The following is a 19,198-nucleotide window of genomic DNA, read 5'->3' as shown; positions in this document are numbered from 1 at the left end:
ATGACAGAGTCATATTTGTACTTGTTGTGGAGTAACCCGAGTGCGTGTGTTATGTGGCGGATCCTGGCACCTGACAGGCAGCTGACAGTAACTTTTTCCTTGTTTAGCCTGGTGAGTGGAACATCAGTGTGCCTGACTATAGTGTCACCGATGACTAGAGTGTTGGGTACGTTATGCCTTATGGGCTGTAGTTGAGTGGCACACTGAGTATGTGGGCTGTGTGTCATTTGGGTTGTGTTGGGGGGAGGAGGTTGCTTGCATTTCTGCTTTGCAGGTCTCTGTTGTTTGGAAAGATTTGTATTGAGAGCCTCAGCGAATGTAGGTGTGTGTTTTGTGCTTCTGTGTGTGTTTTGGTGGTGCAGGTTTTGAGGGACTATGTGATGAGTGTGGTGCGGTGTAAGTGTTTACCTTCTCCTCTTGACTGTCTAGTCCAGTCTTTGGTGACAGAGCTTTGCTTCCAGTTTGGCCATATAAGTGCATCGCTCACAGGTCGTAGTGTTGGGTGGTAGGAGGAGAGGGTTGTCTGTGTACATGAGGCAATTGCTGCATTGTCCCAAGATGCCCAGATTCATCAGGTAGACAGGAGAAAACACCGGGAGCTGACCTTTAGACATGCCTGAATAGGTGCTTATTTATTAAGTACTAAAAACTGTTTTCCTCTAGACAAGTGGAGAAAGTTGAGTGCTGTAGTAATTTGCAACTTATTTAGTGCTTACAATGAGTTCTGAACAAGTGCTGAGCTCAAAGAAACAGACTTGAGTGCTAAAACTAAAAAGCTGGCTAGTTGCAAGGGAAAATTTGAAGAACAGACTTTATGGCACCAGGAATAGTTTAACCCCAGTTAAGTGGGGGGGGGGGGGTTAGGAGCTCACAACAGTCCTGGACACAGCAAATCCATATCTGGACAAGACCTGCCACAGGAAAGGGTGGAAGCAAGCTTAGAATTTTTTTTTTCAGTAAAAGTGGAAATGGAGAAAGCTGGAACAGAAGTTAATTCAACGTTAAGAATCTGAGTGGGTTGGCCTTTACAAATGTTCTCTATTAGATTGAATGAACTTATGACACTAGACTGGGAAGAGTGTCACAGATCAAATATACAATATGGGCGGGCAACAGCAAAGTCACCAAGTATAAGAACACACAACACTAGGGAGGGTGGCTGGGTGGGAAAAATTACAGTTCCTAGCTGTAGCCACTAACTGAAAGTTTTAAAACAGATAAAGGAGCAAGCAGACTCTAGATAATGCTTTTAACTGTAAACAGACAATTATAGTAATGCACACTTTCCTAGCTGTAGAACACAGAATCCTCAAAAATAAAAAATGCACAGAAAAGCTCGGATAGAGCACTCACAAACAGAAAATACAACTCTCAGTATGAAAAAGCAGTTTACAGTTAAGTAATTCAGTAATGAAACAGTATCTAGCAATAAAAAATACAGTTAAAACAGTATAAAACAGTACATAAATGCAGTGAAACAATAAAAAAAGCTTTATAACAGTGCAAAATGTAGTAGATCAACTGTATAGCACAATTATAAGCGTTTCAGAAGTGCAGTTCAGTGAAATAAGTGTAAGAAATAACTTAACCTGCTCTTGGAATCTTAAGGAATTTCCACTTGGTTTCAGTAATGCAATGCAATCCACAGCCTGAGCAATAATAGCCTAGTCCTACTAGTCCTGAATATCTTCAGTCCAATTGTCTAGATGAAAGAGCAGTGCAGAGTGCAAAGCAATTACTTGAAAAATCAAAGCGCAACAATACCGATGTATTATTGAATTTGCTTAATCTCAGAAACATACCTTGTGACGATATTCTTGGCTCACCTACTCAAAGACTACTTTACAGGCATACTAGAACTATGCTCTCTATTTCTTCAAGTTTGTTGCAGCATAAGTCTAAGAACACTTAAACCATCAAGGCTCAATTGTTTAAGAAGCATAATATCCAGAAATGTAGTTACGATTGACCGAGCAGATTACTTCGTCTGTTGAGAGAAGTAGAGACTGTATGAATCCAGACAACAAAAGGTTTTGATCAAATAGGACAGATTATAGGCATCTGTGCCGAGCCAAGATCTTACTTGGTAAATTCCAAAGGAGTGGAGTATAGGAGGAATCTCAAACATCTTCTTCCTGTTCCAGAATCCTCATTACTGCAATCATAGCATTGTATCTGTGATACGGACTCTAAATTAAAGAGTGAGTCAAACACTGTTTCCAGACCAGAATGTGTTCAAAATTCTGACTCCATTCCAGAAAGTAATTTGAACATTCCACAGGTGAACCATCTTACAGAAACTGTTCCAGTTGCTAAATCTAATACCCAGTTTTATGTCACATGATCTGGATGAGTATCTAAACCAAGTGTGAAATATGCAGCAACATGGATTTGATTGTACATACATGTATATTTAATATTGTATAATGCATGACTATAGATAACCTGTGATTTCTACATGCCAAACAGTCTCATAACAATTTCATCATCTATTTCTCAAAGGAGGCGGATGTAGATCATAGTGTAAAGCATGTGGTATATCTTTAAGAAGTATGCAAAGCTGTACGTGCATGTATATAAACCACACAGAAGCAATCCTCTAGTGCCATTTTGAAGGAGCAGTCAGGGAGTGGGCATGCATGATCATAGTTGTTAGTTTGTATACAAATTACTTAAGTTAAAGTCAATAGTAGTAATGTGTTTGTATGAAATAAAGTTGTTTGAACAGAACCCACGACAATTCTGTATTCATGTCCCAGACACGAAAGCGACAATAAAGTTATGCTGTTACTTTCAAAGAATATCCTATCAGAATAACAAATTTTTCACAGAAACTAAACAAGCATAAGGTATTAAGAGGAAATAAAAACTTCCCATGTAAAATAGCAGAAAAAAATATCAAACAGTGAGGAAAAAATGATGCTAGGCAGAGACAAATGGAAACAAATGTACACAAAGGAAAATTAGGAATCAGAGAGACTGATTAGCTAATAGTTCATAAATAGAAGCTTAAGTAAAAGCAACAGGGACTGTTTCATTTAGTAGTACAGGAGGAGCAAACTGAAGAAAAAGATTATTACAGAATGTGTAATGAAATGAGAGATGTTTTTCAATATTATATATCTAAAGGATATCCTTAAGACCTTTGGAAAATAGCTGCCCCCTCAGTAACACTAAGTACAGTAGATGCATTTTTTTGGACAACAGAATGATTCAAGGTAGTGTCATCTACAAGGGTGAAACAAAGAATGAAGCATACAAGTCAATACGTTTCATGTCAGTTACATACAAGACTGCAGAGACAGTCCCAGAAAACACGTCAGTGGACTGCAATACAGAATTACTTCTGTGCTGATTCTGCAAGTTTAAGGTTGTGAAAAGCTACATCTAGGGCAGGAAGCAATTAACTGTGTATGCTCATTTCAGAATGCCATTATTAAGTAACCCATGAGGCAAGTGTTCCTTGAAGGCCATTAGAGCAGAACACTTTTCCACAAGCATGTGGGCAAGGAACTCTCTACTGAGAATCTCTCTCAAAACAAGGAAAACAATCTTTACTTTATACTGGCTAGTAGGTCACATCACAAATGGAGTACCATCTAAAGTTTTTGGTGAACATATGGGATGAAGAATATGAATCTGCATAGAGTGCAGTTTAAAGCTACAATCAATTACCAAACAGGCATTACAGCAGTTCTAGCCACTCAGCAGTGTGAACCTTAGCTACAGATGATTGTCACTGTTGAAGTCCCCATGTGCAAAAATAGGAAGAGTGGGCTGTGGATGGATTACTGCAGTTCTATGGCAAAATAGTCAAGGCAACAGAACAGAAGAACAGTGCATAATACATTAAATTATTAAGAAAATAATTCTATCAAGAGGGGTGGAAAAATATGTCATAAAATTCAGTATAGTAGAAAAAAACTTTCAGACCGTCACAAATTTCAGAAAGATGTGCAAGCCAGCTTTTCAAAGATGGTGTTACACAACTTGGGACTAAGATCCAGAAAATGGTAAGCAGCTCTAGGAAAGATACCGATGAAACTGAGGGCAAGTCTAAGAAGGGAATTATTACTTATGAGTTTTAAAGCATACTGTTTTTACTATTCTTAAGTGTGAAAATACACTCTGTTAAACAGATACTTATGTAAGGGAAATTTCCCTTCTTCCAGGTGCACTAATTTCACAGTTGCTAATCTTAGTAAAGGAGGTACAAGTGGCAGTGACGGGCTTTGACCCATAAGTAAGGTGGCTTTCTGCTACTAATGCAATTTTTGTAAATGCAGACGTGTGTGCACATGCATGTTTGCTCATGTGTGGAAAGTGCCCTTCACTATAACATCAAGGAATCCACCTTTATAAAGGAGACATTAGAAATCAAGCAGGCCCAGTAGCAAAGGCATATATTTACTAACATTTTAATAGTGGTATGTATGTGCATGCATGTGTATATACATACATTTTATTATATATATATATATATATATATATATATATATATATATACATATATATATATATACATATATATATATATATATATATATACATATATATATATATATATATACATACATATATATATATATATATATACATATATATATATATATATATATATATATATATATATATATATATATATATATATATATATATATATACATATACATACACATACACACATATACACACGCACATACATGCATACATACGTACATACATGTGGAACTATTAGAAAGATGAAATAGGCAAATCCAATATGATCGACACAAACTATCTGCAAAGAGCGAAGGACGGAAACGCTGAAAGACAACGCAGAGCGGATTTCCCTGGCCAGCAGGGTGATTGTGGGGATGAGGAAATACATCCTTTTCCCCACTGTAGAGCAGTCTCGGAGATGGTATATATAAGTAGGGGGATGTGGGGTGTGCACCTGCAAAAACGTTAATAAAAGTGTTTTGCGTTGTGTTTGTTTACTTTGGGTTTACTTGCGTGTATGGCGCTGTTGCTTCCGGTAATGTGTTCAGCGGTGTGCATTTCGGTGCTTCCGTCCTTTGCTCTTTTTGTAGATCGACGTCTATGTGACGCTCTTTTGGCATTCGCCTATTTCGGGTTTTGTGCTTATAATATCCAGATATATATATATATATATATATATATATATGGTTTACCATCACAATGCCGACGTGCACGGCTATGAAGTATTCGAACAACAGATGTTCGAATACTTCCTATTTCAGCAGGTGATGTGAGCGAACGTTACCATTGCGAATGGACTGTGCATTCGCAATTCTAACGTTTGCTCATGTGAGGATCGCGTACAGTGCGGTTAGGGAAATACATCCCTTTCCTCACTGTGCGATCCCGGAGTTGGAATATTAAGGTAGGGGGGTGTGGGGGTGCAGGGGGCTTGCCCCCCTGCATAACTGTGAGTTTAGGCTAGGTAGGTAGGTAGTTACGAGACGGGTGGGAGTGCTGTGTATTGCCGTAAATGTCGCGAGCAACATTTTCGACAATACACAGCTGTTTTCGACTTTAGATTAATTCGGAAATGTTCATTTAGGTTCATAGGTTCATAGGTTCAAAATGCAGACATTTTTTCTGATTTTCGAATTTATGGTAGTAAACCTATATATATATATAAATAAATATATACATATATATATATATATATATATAAATAAATATATACATACATATATATATATATATATATATATATATATATATATATATATATATATATGCACACACACAAAAAAACTCATCTGTATTTCAAGTGCTGCCCTTCAGGAACTGTTCACTTTCCAAGTGTTTTTCCTGTGGCACCTTAAGAATCAAACCACCTTAATGCATTGTTCCATCTTCAAAGGAAAACATTCTCTGCATGCACTGCTTCTGACTCGCACCAGCTAAGGATCCGCTCCATATTTACAGCTTTCAGTGCCTTCTGCAGAACCTAGAGAGTTGTATGTATTGCTTTTGGTATTATCTGTATGTATGTAAGCAAACTCAGAGCACAAACCACTGTGATATAAGGGATGGAGTTCAAATGTTTTTTCTTTGTACATGCCAAATGCAGTGTTCTAGAAAGCAGAATGTAATTGATCCCTTCCGAAACAGCAGAAAAATCCCAGTTAAATTTTAACTGCTCACAACTAGATAAAAGAAAATTCCCAAATTTCCAAATAATGGAATTTAAATATGTAATAGGAAGACCGATAAAAGCTATAATTAAAAGATATTGTATAACACAGCTACACTGTATGCTGCATAATAAATCAGTACTATTAAATCTCACAATTCTACTTAGCCAATTGTATTGCTGACAAATGTTTTGCAAGCAATATCTACATAAAATTAACTTCTGAAATTCTGTTTCTGTAACGTATTGTGCCTCTCCAAATCCTATTATAACGAGATTTCTGGAGACTTGGTCATACTCTCACACTGTTTTCATAGGATACAGCTAGCATTCTGCTTAAGCTGTCCAATTCCCAGGCCATTCTGCCAAAGTTAGAATGCAGTCTGCTGTCTCATGGAACCTATTTTTAAAGGCTGCAAACATGATCCTTTTTAAACCACTTACAGCTTTTCGTCTCAGAAGACAGTCTAATCTCCACCGATTCCCTTCAACTACTGGCCTCTTCAAGAAGATTTCTGGACTCAGCCTGAAAATCAGACAGAAATGTAATTACTTATATGAACAGAGAAGCCCTATATTCCTGCTGGCAAGTCAACTGATAACTTTTAGATTCACATTACCATGTACTTATAAACATTTCCAGCACAACTAATTCATTATGACCAGGATGGTTACACCTGAAACAAATACTCAGAATCCCATCACAGTGACAGCTTTAAGAATCTAGAAGAGGGGAGAGCAGGAGAATTGGAAATAATGATTATTTTTGTTAGCAAACCACTGTCAGTACATAAATACACCAATTTAAACTGTAGAAATTAACTCCCTAAAGGTAAATGGAGGTTTATCATTTGAAGTACATATCCCTTGACTGTACCTAATGATAGATACATAGTAGGGCAAGACATAAAACTCAGCAGAGGTACTTGCACAGTAAGAGTTCTTCAAACTACAAAATGTTACTTAAATTGAATATGTGAGTAAAACAAACAGAATATATGCAAGGTGTTACAGATTCCATTATATCTTGCCCAGGAGATCCCAATCCACATCATCCCATTTGGTTACTTGTTGCTTTTATATGCACCCATATGCACATATACATCCGTATCTGTATCTATTATATACGGATTTACTTACTTTTGTCGAACAGCACTACAAGCTATTACACATGCACTGGGCATAAAAAAATCAAAATCCCAGCACCCCACCCCCACTCCCTGCTAATTATATATTCTAACTCCAAGAACACACAATTCTCAGGGAAAGAGTAAATTCCCCAACCCCGACAATCCACCAGTCTGATAGTTTTGTTGACGGGTGTCGACCATCCGTTTAGTCAGCTAAATTGTGTCAACTAAATAGATGTTGACCAAAGCAAAGTTTGACAAATGTAGCAATTTCCATATAGATATATATATATATATATATATATATATACATACATACATACACACACACACACACACACACACACACACATATATATATATATATATATATATATCTATCTGTACACACACACATATATATATATATATATGTATATATCTATGGGTCTACTTCATAAGATTGACAGACCATTTAATCGACATTCATTTGGTTGACAGCCCATTTGATCGACAAGCAGTATTCAAGGCAAAAACTTGGGATTTGCCCCCCTCCCCAATGTTAGCGACCCTGGAGTTGGTATATATAGTTAGGGGGGTGTGGGGGAATTTTTTGCAGTCGAAGTTGGATGTTTTCACTAACAACTGGTACACACACACATATGCAATATAGACAGACACACAGATATGCACATAATAATATTTATATATCTATACACACACACATTTTATACCCGCTTTTTCCCTGAATACGTATCTTTTTCAATGGAAATTAAATGCATGCTAACTATGCTTACTCAACTGCTTGCTCAACTGCACACTTGCAGAAAACATCTGCAGTGAAACATAGAAAAATCAATCCACAGCACTATTACATTTGGAAATTGCGAAGTATTTCATATATTGTAGGAGCTAGGCCATAAGCTCCCCCAGAAGCAGAAAGAACAGCTCTTTTCAAATGCTTACAACCTTCTTCGATTTACAGCTATGCTCTGTTATGCCTTTGAACAGATCTTCACCCGTGCACCTTTAGTCAGAACGTTTTCCTACCACCAAGGGGGTGAGTCTTGACAGAAACATTCTGCATAGTGTTCATTTCTCCTACCTCCATCAATGCACAATTGTTTCCTTAAATACATTACTGTCTATATACACTAAATTAGAAAAAGTTCACTTTCTTCCTTCTAATCAACTTCTCAAATAATGGTGCTTCAATAAGGCAGTGCCAAATACAGCCATCACGTACGTACATAGTTATGTGCACTGAAATATATCCAACTTGGTCTTAAGTATGAGAAAATGATCACCCCCCCCCCCCCCCCCATCAACTCTTAACTAAGTTACTCAAGAATCTCCAAATTTTCAAATATCCATTTTATTTTACTGGCTATTTCCTGCAGGAGACAGTTTTCTCAACTGCAGCCTAGGTGACAGCGCTTCAATTAGCAGTCCCAGCACTGGAAGATGCAGGTCAAGTGGGAGGAGTGACTGAGTGAAGGAATATATCCCCACTTTTCTCTCTCTCTGGGGGGGGAGTTAACAGTGCACATCAAGGGGTCACATAGAACTACTGCAATATCTCTTCTGAGGACTGGGGAGCCTACCTCTGGAGTCTTCCAGGAAGGGGCAGGGTTACTTGGAGAGTGCAACTCTTGCAGAAGTGAGGGAAGTACCTATCAGCCCATCGTACAACCTCTGACCTCCCCCCTCCCCCCAGTGCTTTACTGGTTCATGCAAAGTGAGAGGGCATATAAAGGGAAATGCTAAGTCACCCTTGATGACTACCTGAAAGATCTCTCTTGGCTGACTCTTGCTGTGATGATGGAGAAAGAATGGGCCCCATTGTTTGGGACTAGGTTAATGACTACAAGACAAAATGAGAAAAAAAAATCAGTTTTTTTTTTAGCAATTCACACTTAACTGACTTTCAACTAGTTTTAAGATATCTGTACAGAACATCAAAACACCTCAGCAAGATTGACAATAGATGCATAAAGGCAGCTTTTCCATCTGTAGCGGTTTTGAATCTCAACAGCACTTTACGCTTTCTGAATAATTCCTTAGCTGTTACGGCTGTATTACACAACATTATCATACAACCTACTGGGCACTGAAAACCACTGTTCTGAAGGGCTAATATCAGTGCATGGCACTACAGGAGTTATTTCAAGTTATACTTTTTTGGGGGGTGGTCTACAGAACCATGTTCTGGAATCTATTATGTTTTCTTTCTCTGGTAATTATTAGTCTATTTCCCCACAGTCTAAATATTTGATATGCTTATTCTGTTATTTTCCCACCTACCAGCCTTAAACTACAGTCCTCAACTTCCTCACTGTACCTAGTCACAGGTACATATACCTGGTGAAGAGAATACTCACTGAAGTGAAAGACAATGTGGCAAAATGGAATACAGCATCTGCAATCAGTTTCATAAGTTTGCAAAGTTCCCTTGTGTCTAGTGGTTAGTCTAATCCTATTTTTGCATAAAATAGTGATTTTATGTGAAAACAGAACTACCACAATATGTCACTGTCACAGATGATACCACTTCCTCAATGGAGTTGCAGCTCTGACAGGCAGTTCATTGTGGCATGCAGACAGGGGTGGAAACCTTCCATTCTCAGCTTCAGCTGTGCGGCAGATCATGAGACTATTAAGTTATTAATTTTAGGCTGCTGACACGTCTGCACATCAATATACCATTTCCTCCATACAAACTACAGATGTCCACTTAACAGGGGAAAAGGGGTATGTCTTTTTTTTTTACAGTATAATGAGTGCAGCTCCCGGTTGTAGCACCAGGAATTTGAAAGAGCTACAACAGCAACTTGGATAATACTTAATGTACACAGCCTTGTGAACTCATTAAGTATTATGCATGTCGCAATTCATGGACTTTGTCATTTTTAGATTAAATTACTTATGGCAGCTTTTTGTTTCCCACCAGACTAGATCCACAGGAAACCCCAAACTTACATCATACTCTGCTAGACACAATTATGTGGATTCATGCAGGGTTTATTCAAGGTCGAGAAACTTGATCACTTTTCATAAGAAAGCAGAAAAGTAAGGAAAGACTGTTGATTGTAATCAGTACATTGCAAAAGAAGAATCCCTACTATATCAGCACACAACCATTCTAGATGTTCTACAGATAAATATTCAGAACCATAAACCATATTCAGCTGTAATCTGGACCAATGAATGGAAATTTTGGTTTGGCACCTATGTTTTTAATAGACAGGGGCAGCCTGTGAACACTTGATATGTATAAGTCTATGTCATAACTCAAAATTCCTTGGGGGAATTGCCGTCAGCAATATTTTGGTAAATTTGGGGTAAGCTTGGCTATACTTAAAGTGGAATGTGGGCCAACAGCCTAGTAATCGCATACGAACCTATAAATACTGTAGTATGTAAATTTCTTGCAGTTATATTGCTAAATAGCAATGCAATGTTTAACCATTTGCTGCTGGGTTAGAATTTATCTTGGTATCAGTCAGTGCCATTGTATCAAGTAAGATACACAAAATGATGGCCACATTCAGACTTTGATCAGCTACTGAAACACTTGAATTAAAAAACAAAAAACATAAACTAAGAAAATCAAAGGTGGTATGTAATATTCCAATTTGTTCACAGTTCATGCTTTTCTATTTTCATGTACCTTCTTCACCCTGTGGATGACTCATTAAAATCACTACTTAATAACATGCAAAAAAAACATGCCATTTCAGTGATGAAACCACATCAAACAATGCTGAGTTAATGCTTAAAAAAATGGTAAATTTTGCTGCATAAATGCCTGGAAATGGCAGGCTTTCCAAGAGTTTTTCCAGTTTTTATTCTTTCACATCCAATTTGTTTTTTTTACATCAGCATAACCAAGTTGAGAGCAATAATCTAAAAGCAAAAAACAGAAATGTTAAAAATTATTAATTTTTTTTTTTTTTGCATTACTGGCCAGAACTTTTCTTTGTTTTCCTGTTTCCTTTAATATTCAAATAGCATAACAATGCTCCTACATTTGATTCTGTAGTTTATGCACTGGTGTCAAAACCAAATAATAACGATGAGTTTTTACAAAATGGAGGCCAAAGTGTTGAGACATTAGTGATCATCAGGCAACATCCGTCTCAAGTTACATAAGCAGAATAGCAAAATAATACAACAACCAATCAAGTAAACACCAGTGAAATTGGCGACCAATCAATAACATTTTTTCATGTGCAGGATTTGACCCACCACAGTGTTCACAAAGAAATGTATACGAGTAACAAAGACAGGGCACCATGCAATACCCACTGGGGGAAAAATTATTAGTCACCACCTCAACAAAGAACCAGATTATCTCAGTTTTTCAAATGCAGCATCCTACAGACAAGCAATGGAAGTTGTATCCAAGGAACAGCCCCACTTATGCAGAAAGAGGAAGTATTGTTACAATCCACAAAACTTTCACCAGATGTGAAGTGCCAAGAAATAACAGCTGCAGCCCTTGAAATAGTATCTTCACGCATGCAAACTCATGGCAAAGCTATAAATTTGAAATAACTATTTAACTGTTGCGCACTCTAGTTAAATTTAAACTCCTGTAATTATAATACTAAAGCTAAAGCTAATAAGGTTTCTGTACGTACATGCAATCCAACATTCCTTCCTAAGATTACACATTTGAAAAAGTTTGTAAATCTGAGATTGCAAAGTCATTATACAATTCTTGTCCTTCCAAGTCTCCCAAATACATACATGAAAATCTGACTAGAATAAGAAATCTTTTCTTTTAATTTACAGGCAGATCATAAAAAAAATTCAAGGAGGCTGATAAGGGAGAGCCGTTTTACTTATAAATGTGAATGATCATGGTATAAAAATGACAGAATTATTAATAGATCAGGGTAATTATAATTTGTTGCCCAAGTTAGCTGAAGACAGACGTAACAGAACAGAATGACTAATTTATGAATGGTTTACTGAAGGACTGAAATACAGAATTGGCAGATTTGAATGTGGAGTATCCTAGTCTGTGCAGATTATTAAGAGCCAAAGTTACCCAAACACTACAATTCTCCAAAGTGACCAACAGAAATCTTGTGAAGCTCTAAAACTAAGCCCATGGTTACTTACATTGAGCATACTATCAAAGAAAAAGCTGAAACTAATCCTTCAAGGATTCCTTAGATTTTTACAGAACATGAGAAAGTAATGGTGGGTGAAATCAAATATTTTTGTTACCCCCTCATAAATTCCTATTTTTTGTATGATACTCACTGATGGAAGGATTGGAACCTTTTGGCAGGCTTTCTAGACAGTGATCTGTAACTTATGGACATCCAGGCTTTTAAATGAGATATTGAATACAGTTTTGAGTAACACCTTTATACTATTTAAGCTACGATTAACAAAGAGAAAGTGAGTTGCTGTCGGTGCTGCTATGGTACCTATCTGCATGACTAATGCACTGAGACATGTCCTTATTTTTCACCAACAGACCTCAATATCAAAGCATGTTTTTATTTTCATTGTCAGTATTTTTATTGCACAACAAAATAATGCTACACTGCAAAATTATCACTTACTCTTGAATAAATGTTCAGAATACTTCAAATTCAAGTTCAGACATGATAATGATAGAATCGGTTTCTTAGATATTATTGTCAATACGAAGTACAAGATGAAAAATAATTCACAAGTATTTATAAGAACGAGATGATGAATAACACCTAATTAGATTACTCTGGCATGCATCCTATGACATCACAAACATTGTAATGAGGTAAGCCATTAGAATAAGTAGGCTTATACAGTGTATGATTAAGAGAAAGTGATAGAAGACATCCAACAGAACACAGAAATAGCTAAGGTCAATGCAGTTAAGGCTAAAAGTAAGAGAAAAAAATTATATTAGCAGGTTTTACCTTTTACTGAACACTCCAAAGCCAGGAAGAACATTACAATAAGTAGATAATTGTGAGTGGACTTGATGCTACTTTGATAAAGGCAGAAGAGAAACCTCAGGGTGTTACAAAGGGATCTAATCATTTTAAATATATGATCACATTAGAGTAAGTTGACTAAGAGATCCTTCCTGTGGTATAGGTTCATAATGTCAATTTATTAACATAGCTAGACCTTGTTGTATTTTAAATGAAAGAAAAATATGGTACCAAGTTATTTTGTGTCATGTTGTGTGTGTGATTTGTTACTTTCTGTTATGCAGCATGCTTTACAGTCATAGATTCATACATAATCTAAGGCCACTGAGCCTCTTGGTTATTGTCCTTCCAATACCCTCCTTTCTCTAAGAGGGCCATTCCAAAAAATCCTGGGGTAAATTTTGTTGTTTTAACCATCCAACCATCAAGTATAAAGGAAGAGAGCAATTCACACTACTTAACATGCAGAGAAAGTTTATTCCAGAGTTGTGGGAGGTGCTGGGTTATAAACTTGCCCCCCTGTTATATTTTGTGTATTGGTGAAGAATTAGGTATTTGGTTCTAGTATTGGTAGAGATGACTTATGGTAAAACAGGAAGTCCAAGGCAATCAGGTTTTTAATGGCACAGTGAGACAGAGTTCTCCATTCAAAAAATCCAAGAGACACTGAGTGGCATGCAAACAAAACTGAAATATTTTAAAAATTATATTTCAGCTTTGTATTACATATAATTAGATTTTCAAGTAGAGATGTAAATAAGCTAGATGAGAAAAAATACTGATGTGAAATCCATGTGGATGCGTTTCATTTTCATGCATTAATAAAGTAGAAAATTATAGAAGCACTGTTAACGACAGGAAGCTGAAACATTAATGTGATTTTTATTTTAAGTGGTTACATCAATCAGCTGGCATAATTCTTAAGATCATTTACACAATGTCTTTAATGAGTCAGCCAGAGGCTGCATTCACCTTCTGAAAAGACAAAACTGCTACCAGTAGTGAGCTTGGTGGAATAGTAATGCCACCAGTAGTGAGCTTGGTTTAATAGCAATGCTACCAGTAGTGAGCATGGTTTAATAGCAATGCTACCAGTAGTGAGCTTGGTGGAATAGTAATGCCACCAGTAGTGAGCTTGGTTTAATAGTAATGCTACCAGTAGTGAGCTTGGTGGAATAGTAATGCCACCAGTAGTGAGCTTGGTTTAATAGTAATGCTACCAGTAATGATCTTGGTTTAATAGTAATGCTACCAGTAGTGAGCTTGGTGGAATAGTAATGCCACCAGTAGTGAGCTTGGTTTAATAGTAATGCTACCTACCAGTAGTGAGCTTGGTTTAATAGTAATGCTACCAGTAGTGAGCTTGGTGGAATAGTAATGCCACCAGTAGTGAGCTTGGTTTAATTGTAATGCCACCAGTAGTGAGCTTGGTTTAATAGTAATGCTACCAGTAGTGAGCTTGGTGGAATAGTAATCTCTCTTTGCCATTCCTATGGTCACAATATGTTTCTGATTGCTGCTACATCTGATTTCAACTATACTTGGTTTTCCAGAGCTGTTTTTCTTTTTTGGTCAAACAAGATTAACGGTTCAAATTAAAACTAAAGTAGGCAAATTAAAATTAGTTCAAGATAAAATTGCTACATTATTAAGTTGTAATAGTCATCCTAGACTAATAAAATAATAACTAAATTGCAGATAGAAGGGGAGGATTTCTGCAACTAATCAGCATACAGACTTGTTTCCTGCCTTGTAATAAACATGCCATGGCATTCAAAAGATGGCACATTCATAAGTTTCAGTATCAAGCTTGTGACCTTCTAGAAGCTTGACTGATATAATCCCATATCAGTATTTTTTTTTTTTATCACATATAAAATTATCCATTGGTTTCTTAAAAGCAGACAGGGATGTCCACTGTTACATGGACAAACAATATGTCAGTAAATAATCCATCTCTGTAATCAGTAATGTTTAAAATTTTAATAGCACATTCAATAACCTGATATTCTAGAAACAGTATTTCTAAAACCTGAGGTATGAAAGTGCTATGCAACCCACACTGGCATCTATACAACAGGGAGTACAGTACGAGTCTCCCCTTAAACTACCCTAGTAACTCACGTTTTGTCTGTGTCTTAGTTTCTCTACGAGAAGGAGTGAGTTGAGGGTCATGGCCAAGCTGCAAGTGGTGAGAAGTCTTTGGTTTGGGCGGAATGCTTCAGAACATAAAAAAATGAAGCCGAGGTTAAGGTCTGCTGTGGTACCTTACAGGAAGAACCAATCTGAGTAGTATACAATTGTATTTATAATCAAAATTCACAGTATTTTCCCCCAAAATATAGAATCTTACATTTCAACTACCTTTCACAGGAATGAAGCCAAGAGCAATAAAAAAATAGCAAACACAAGCAACTATAAAAATCAGCATAAAACAACTGAATAGAGGGATTACAGTGAATATAAAAAGTGTACACACCCCTTGTTAAAATGCCAGGTTTTTGCAATATAAAAAAATAAGACCACAATAAATCATTTCAAAACCCTTCCCACCTTTAATGTGACCTATAATCTGTATATATACAGTCTAGAAAAACATGGCAGCCTTTATAATGAACATCAGGCTGGTGACAATGAAATAAGTGTATAGTGTCTAGAATGCCCAGTACTGCTGTGTCTGCAGTGGAAATAACGCTTTTCATTTTTAATTTGTGTATTATGCCGCCCACAGGCTGATGCCCACTTTCAATTCTAAAAAAGAAAAAAAAGCAACCAGTGCAAGACCCAGTGCCAAACCAGTCTCAGTTGGACATATGTGCTGAGTGTGAGGGCATTTCTCATACATACTTGTTCTCTGCTCTTGTAAGGAATCCATTTTCATTAAAGTTAACAATATAGTAGTTAACTGTTAACGATTACAATTTCGCTAGCATACCTAACAGCAGGATCATGACAACTACTTTTATTACTTTCAAACCTGTTATACACAACTGTCAGACTATCTATAGCCACAGTAACTTGTTCAACTGTTTAAAATGCAAGAGCTTCTATCCACGGACCCCTACTTAATCTTCCTCTGGTAGCAAGAAGTCTCCTAGTTATCTTTCCAAGTACTTTATAATGTATGTATAGTAAAGTAATGGGATGGTAATCACGTGGATCCAGCATAATGTCCCCCCTCACTTTTTATTTTAAATGAACCATCACTTCTCGTTAGTATACCAAGAGGCATGGCAATGTTATTTTATTACTCCTGCCTACATGAAAACCACCACTCTTTGTACCCAATGAAACCTAAACACTTGCCCTATAATGGTGACAGCTAGTCTCACTCATACCCCAAGAAATACAAAAGTCCTATGTCCATTCAGTTCCTGCTTAAAAAGAAAGCTTAATATGCTCACTCTGCCGCCCCCCCCCAAAGAGGTAACAGATTATGTTAATTTTAATTGTTATTTGTTAATCGGGTAGATTAGCAGGGGCCTATGCGATATAGGCAAAAACCCAAGTATTACAGCAAAATTATCCAATGAAAATACATTAGGAAACAAAACATAACATTTCAGCAATGTAAAATTAAGTTGACAACATATTTATGACAAAGAAACTAAGGCAGCATACAGTAGTTAAATTTATGTAGATTCAAGAAAGTATGGAAGTTGATAGCAAGTAAGGAAAAAATACAGAAGTCAACAATGAAACCAACATCTGCACAGAAGACAGGATTTGTCAGTAAAACACTGATAAATACAACATATGCAGTCAACAGCACTGAATCAGCTACTGAAGCAACATCCATCCATATGGTTCTTCAGTAGGAAAGAAAACAATAATGGACTGTAGTTATTGCTTAAGTTCTAGAATTGATATATTACTAAAAGTTCTAGAATTGATATATTACTAAAAGAAGCAAAGATTGCGACATTGCAGATGAAATAAACAAGTGCTAACTGTTATGTGCAATAATAAACATTGGGCAGCAGGCCATATGGCTTGTGGTTTCGCATGTACTGCTATCCAAAGATCCCATGCATTGTCTCGCACACATATATAGCCAGAATTCATAGTCAATTACACACGTGTGTTAAGGCTTTCAGAGGTATGCATGAATGAGCGCAGCTAGGTTGCAATTCATTTATGCCAATGTGTGGTGACCTCGAATGTAATTATGCAAATGAACAAATAATGAGATGGAAATTAGGAGTGATGTAAATTTTCATATCCTGATAAAGTTTCATATCACTCGCAATTTAAAGTCAGTTTTTCCAATTTTTTTCAAGCTGATCACAGATGCACAATAAAAGCAGAAGCATCACCAAATCTATCAGACTTGCAGTTGTCGGAAATCTTATCAATTGAGGTGAGTTTTGTTATTTCTAGGATGGAACTGTTTGTCTTAGCCAGGCCAGAACCGCTTGCGTCCAGCAGCACTCACCCACCAAGAAGGCGAGAAGGAAAAAAATATAAGTAAATAATTACTTATTAGAACTTTCTTAATCAGGAAATCCTCGACAGGCTTAGCATGGACAGATACATAAGGGTCTTGGTGAGCATGTTTGACCTCCCCACCATAGGGGTACTAGAAGAATGTGTGGAATTCCTATTCAAATGGGCCTTACATTTCTATGAGGTACTTGGTGCGATAGATTGTACCCATGTTGCAATTAGGATCTCTTCAGATCCATAGGGAGAGTAGTACCACAATAAGAAGGGCCATCATTCCATCAACTGCCAGGTAGTGTGAGATGCATGGGGATGCATCACCAATGTCCTGCCCAGCATCCTGGCAGTGCACGATTCCCATATCTGGCAAACTAACTCACACTACTGCCTATTCCTAGATGGTAGGATGCGCTCAGTGGTCATTTTGTTGGCAAGATGAACTTTTCTTTCTTTCTTTTTTAATGTTATTTAAGTAGTTATTCATGGATATTGCCGTAGAGTGATCTTTATTTTTCTATTTTCTCCCCTCTCCCCCTCTTGTCTCTCTCTTTCTCTTTTTTTTTTTTTTTTTTTTTTTTAAAGGGGATGCTGGATAGCCTTTGGAGCCATGGCTCATGACTCCAGTGAGAAATCCTTCTGGGGCTGTTAAGGCAACATAGACCACATCCCTGTCCCAGACCTGCAATGTGATTGACAGGCTGTTTGGCCTCCTTAACAGTTATTTCAGGTGCCTGGCTGAGTCTGGGGTGCCCTTCCATATGACCCAGCTTCTGCATGGAGGATGTTTACTGCCTATTGCATTCTGCATAATATGATCATGCACCAGTCTGGTGGTGAAGTGACCCCATGCTGTCACTGCAGTTCCCAGTTCTAGCCCCACTTTGACTGATGACTAGCTGGCAGCAGTAGTAAGGGACCCCATGCAGCTGCGCAGGTTAAGAGGAGTCATCTAGTTCAGAACTATGGACCAGGTTAGTGTTTCTTTTTTTTCAGGAAAAAAACACTGAGTATAATTGATGCATGCAGTGATATTTGTGGGCTATTCTGTGTGGTGCATGGTCTGCTGTCACTGTTCATCTGACATTGTCTTCTCATTTTTTTTTATTACTACCAATTTGCCTGACTGCTCAACGATTCCTATTCGGTGATAATGAAAGGCATCAAATAAATAAACAGTTGTCCCTGCTTTACCGAATAACTTTTTCTTTACTTATTCACTATGCAATAGAAAGCAAAACTGGCAACAATGAAACATTCAGTTATATATGTCATTTCTGTTTACTGAATTCTGTCGTACTGCACATCAGATTGTTTTTTGTCTTTCAAAATAAATTCTGACTTCAGAAACTATTTGTGCAGTGAGATGTTGTAATAGCAGCAGTTAAGTTTACATGGCAGGATGCTTATTTTAATGTGTCCTTTCCTTATGAGATGTTTTGACCTGAGAATGTCTGTTCATTACTATTGTGATTTTTTATATGACTGCCACCAGAAGTAAAGTTAATTCATGTATCATTCTTTTTTGTCCAGTGTTCATTTGCGTACTTAACATATGTGCA

At 37.1% G+C, this 19,198-nt stretch overlaps 1 protein-coding gene across 1 annotated transcript in view; it reads right to left on the bottom strand.

The window, feature by feature from the left end:
* The window catches only part of PLD1 (phospholipase D1), a 1,505,857-nt gene that overhangs the window by 821,549 nt on the left and 665,110 nt on the right, over positions 1-19,198 (bottom strand). Inside the window, exon 12 of the mRNA XM_044070047.1 lies at positions 6,593-6,674. Coding sequence (XP_043925982.1) covers positions 6,593-6,674 — 82 coding nt within the window. The remainder of the gene's footprint in view (positions 1-6,592; positions 6,675-19,198) is intronic.

Source organism: Protopterus annectens, chromosome 4.part1, assembly GCF_019279795.1.
Source record: "Protopterus annectens isolate FY-2018-M chromosome 4.part1, PAN1.0, whole genome shotgun sequence".
NCBI lineage: Eukaryota > Metazoa > Chordata > Ceratodontiformes > Protopteridae > Protopterus > Protopterus annectens.
The sequence above is the reverse complement of the archived record's forward strand: the minus strand, read 5'-3'. Positions and strand labels throughout refer to the sequence as shown.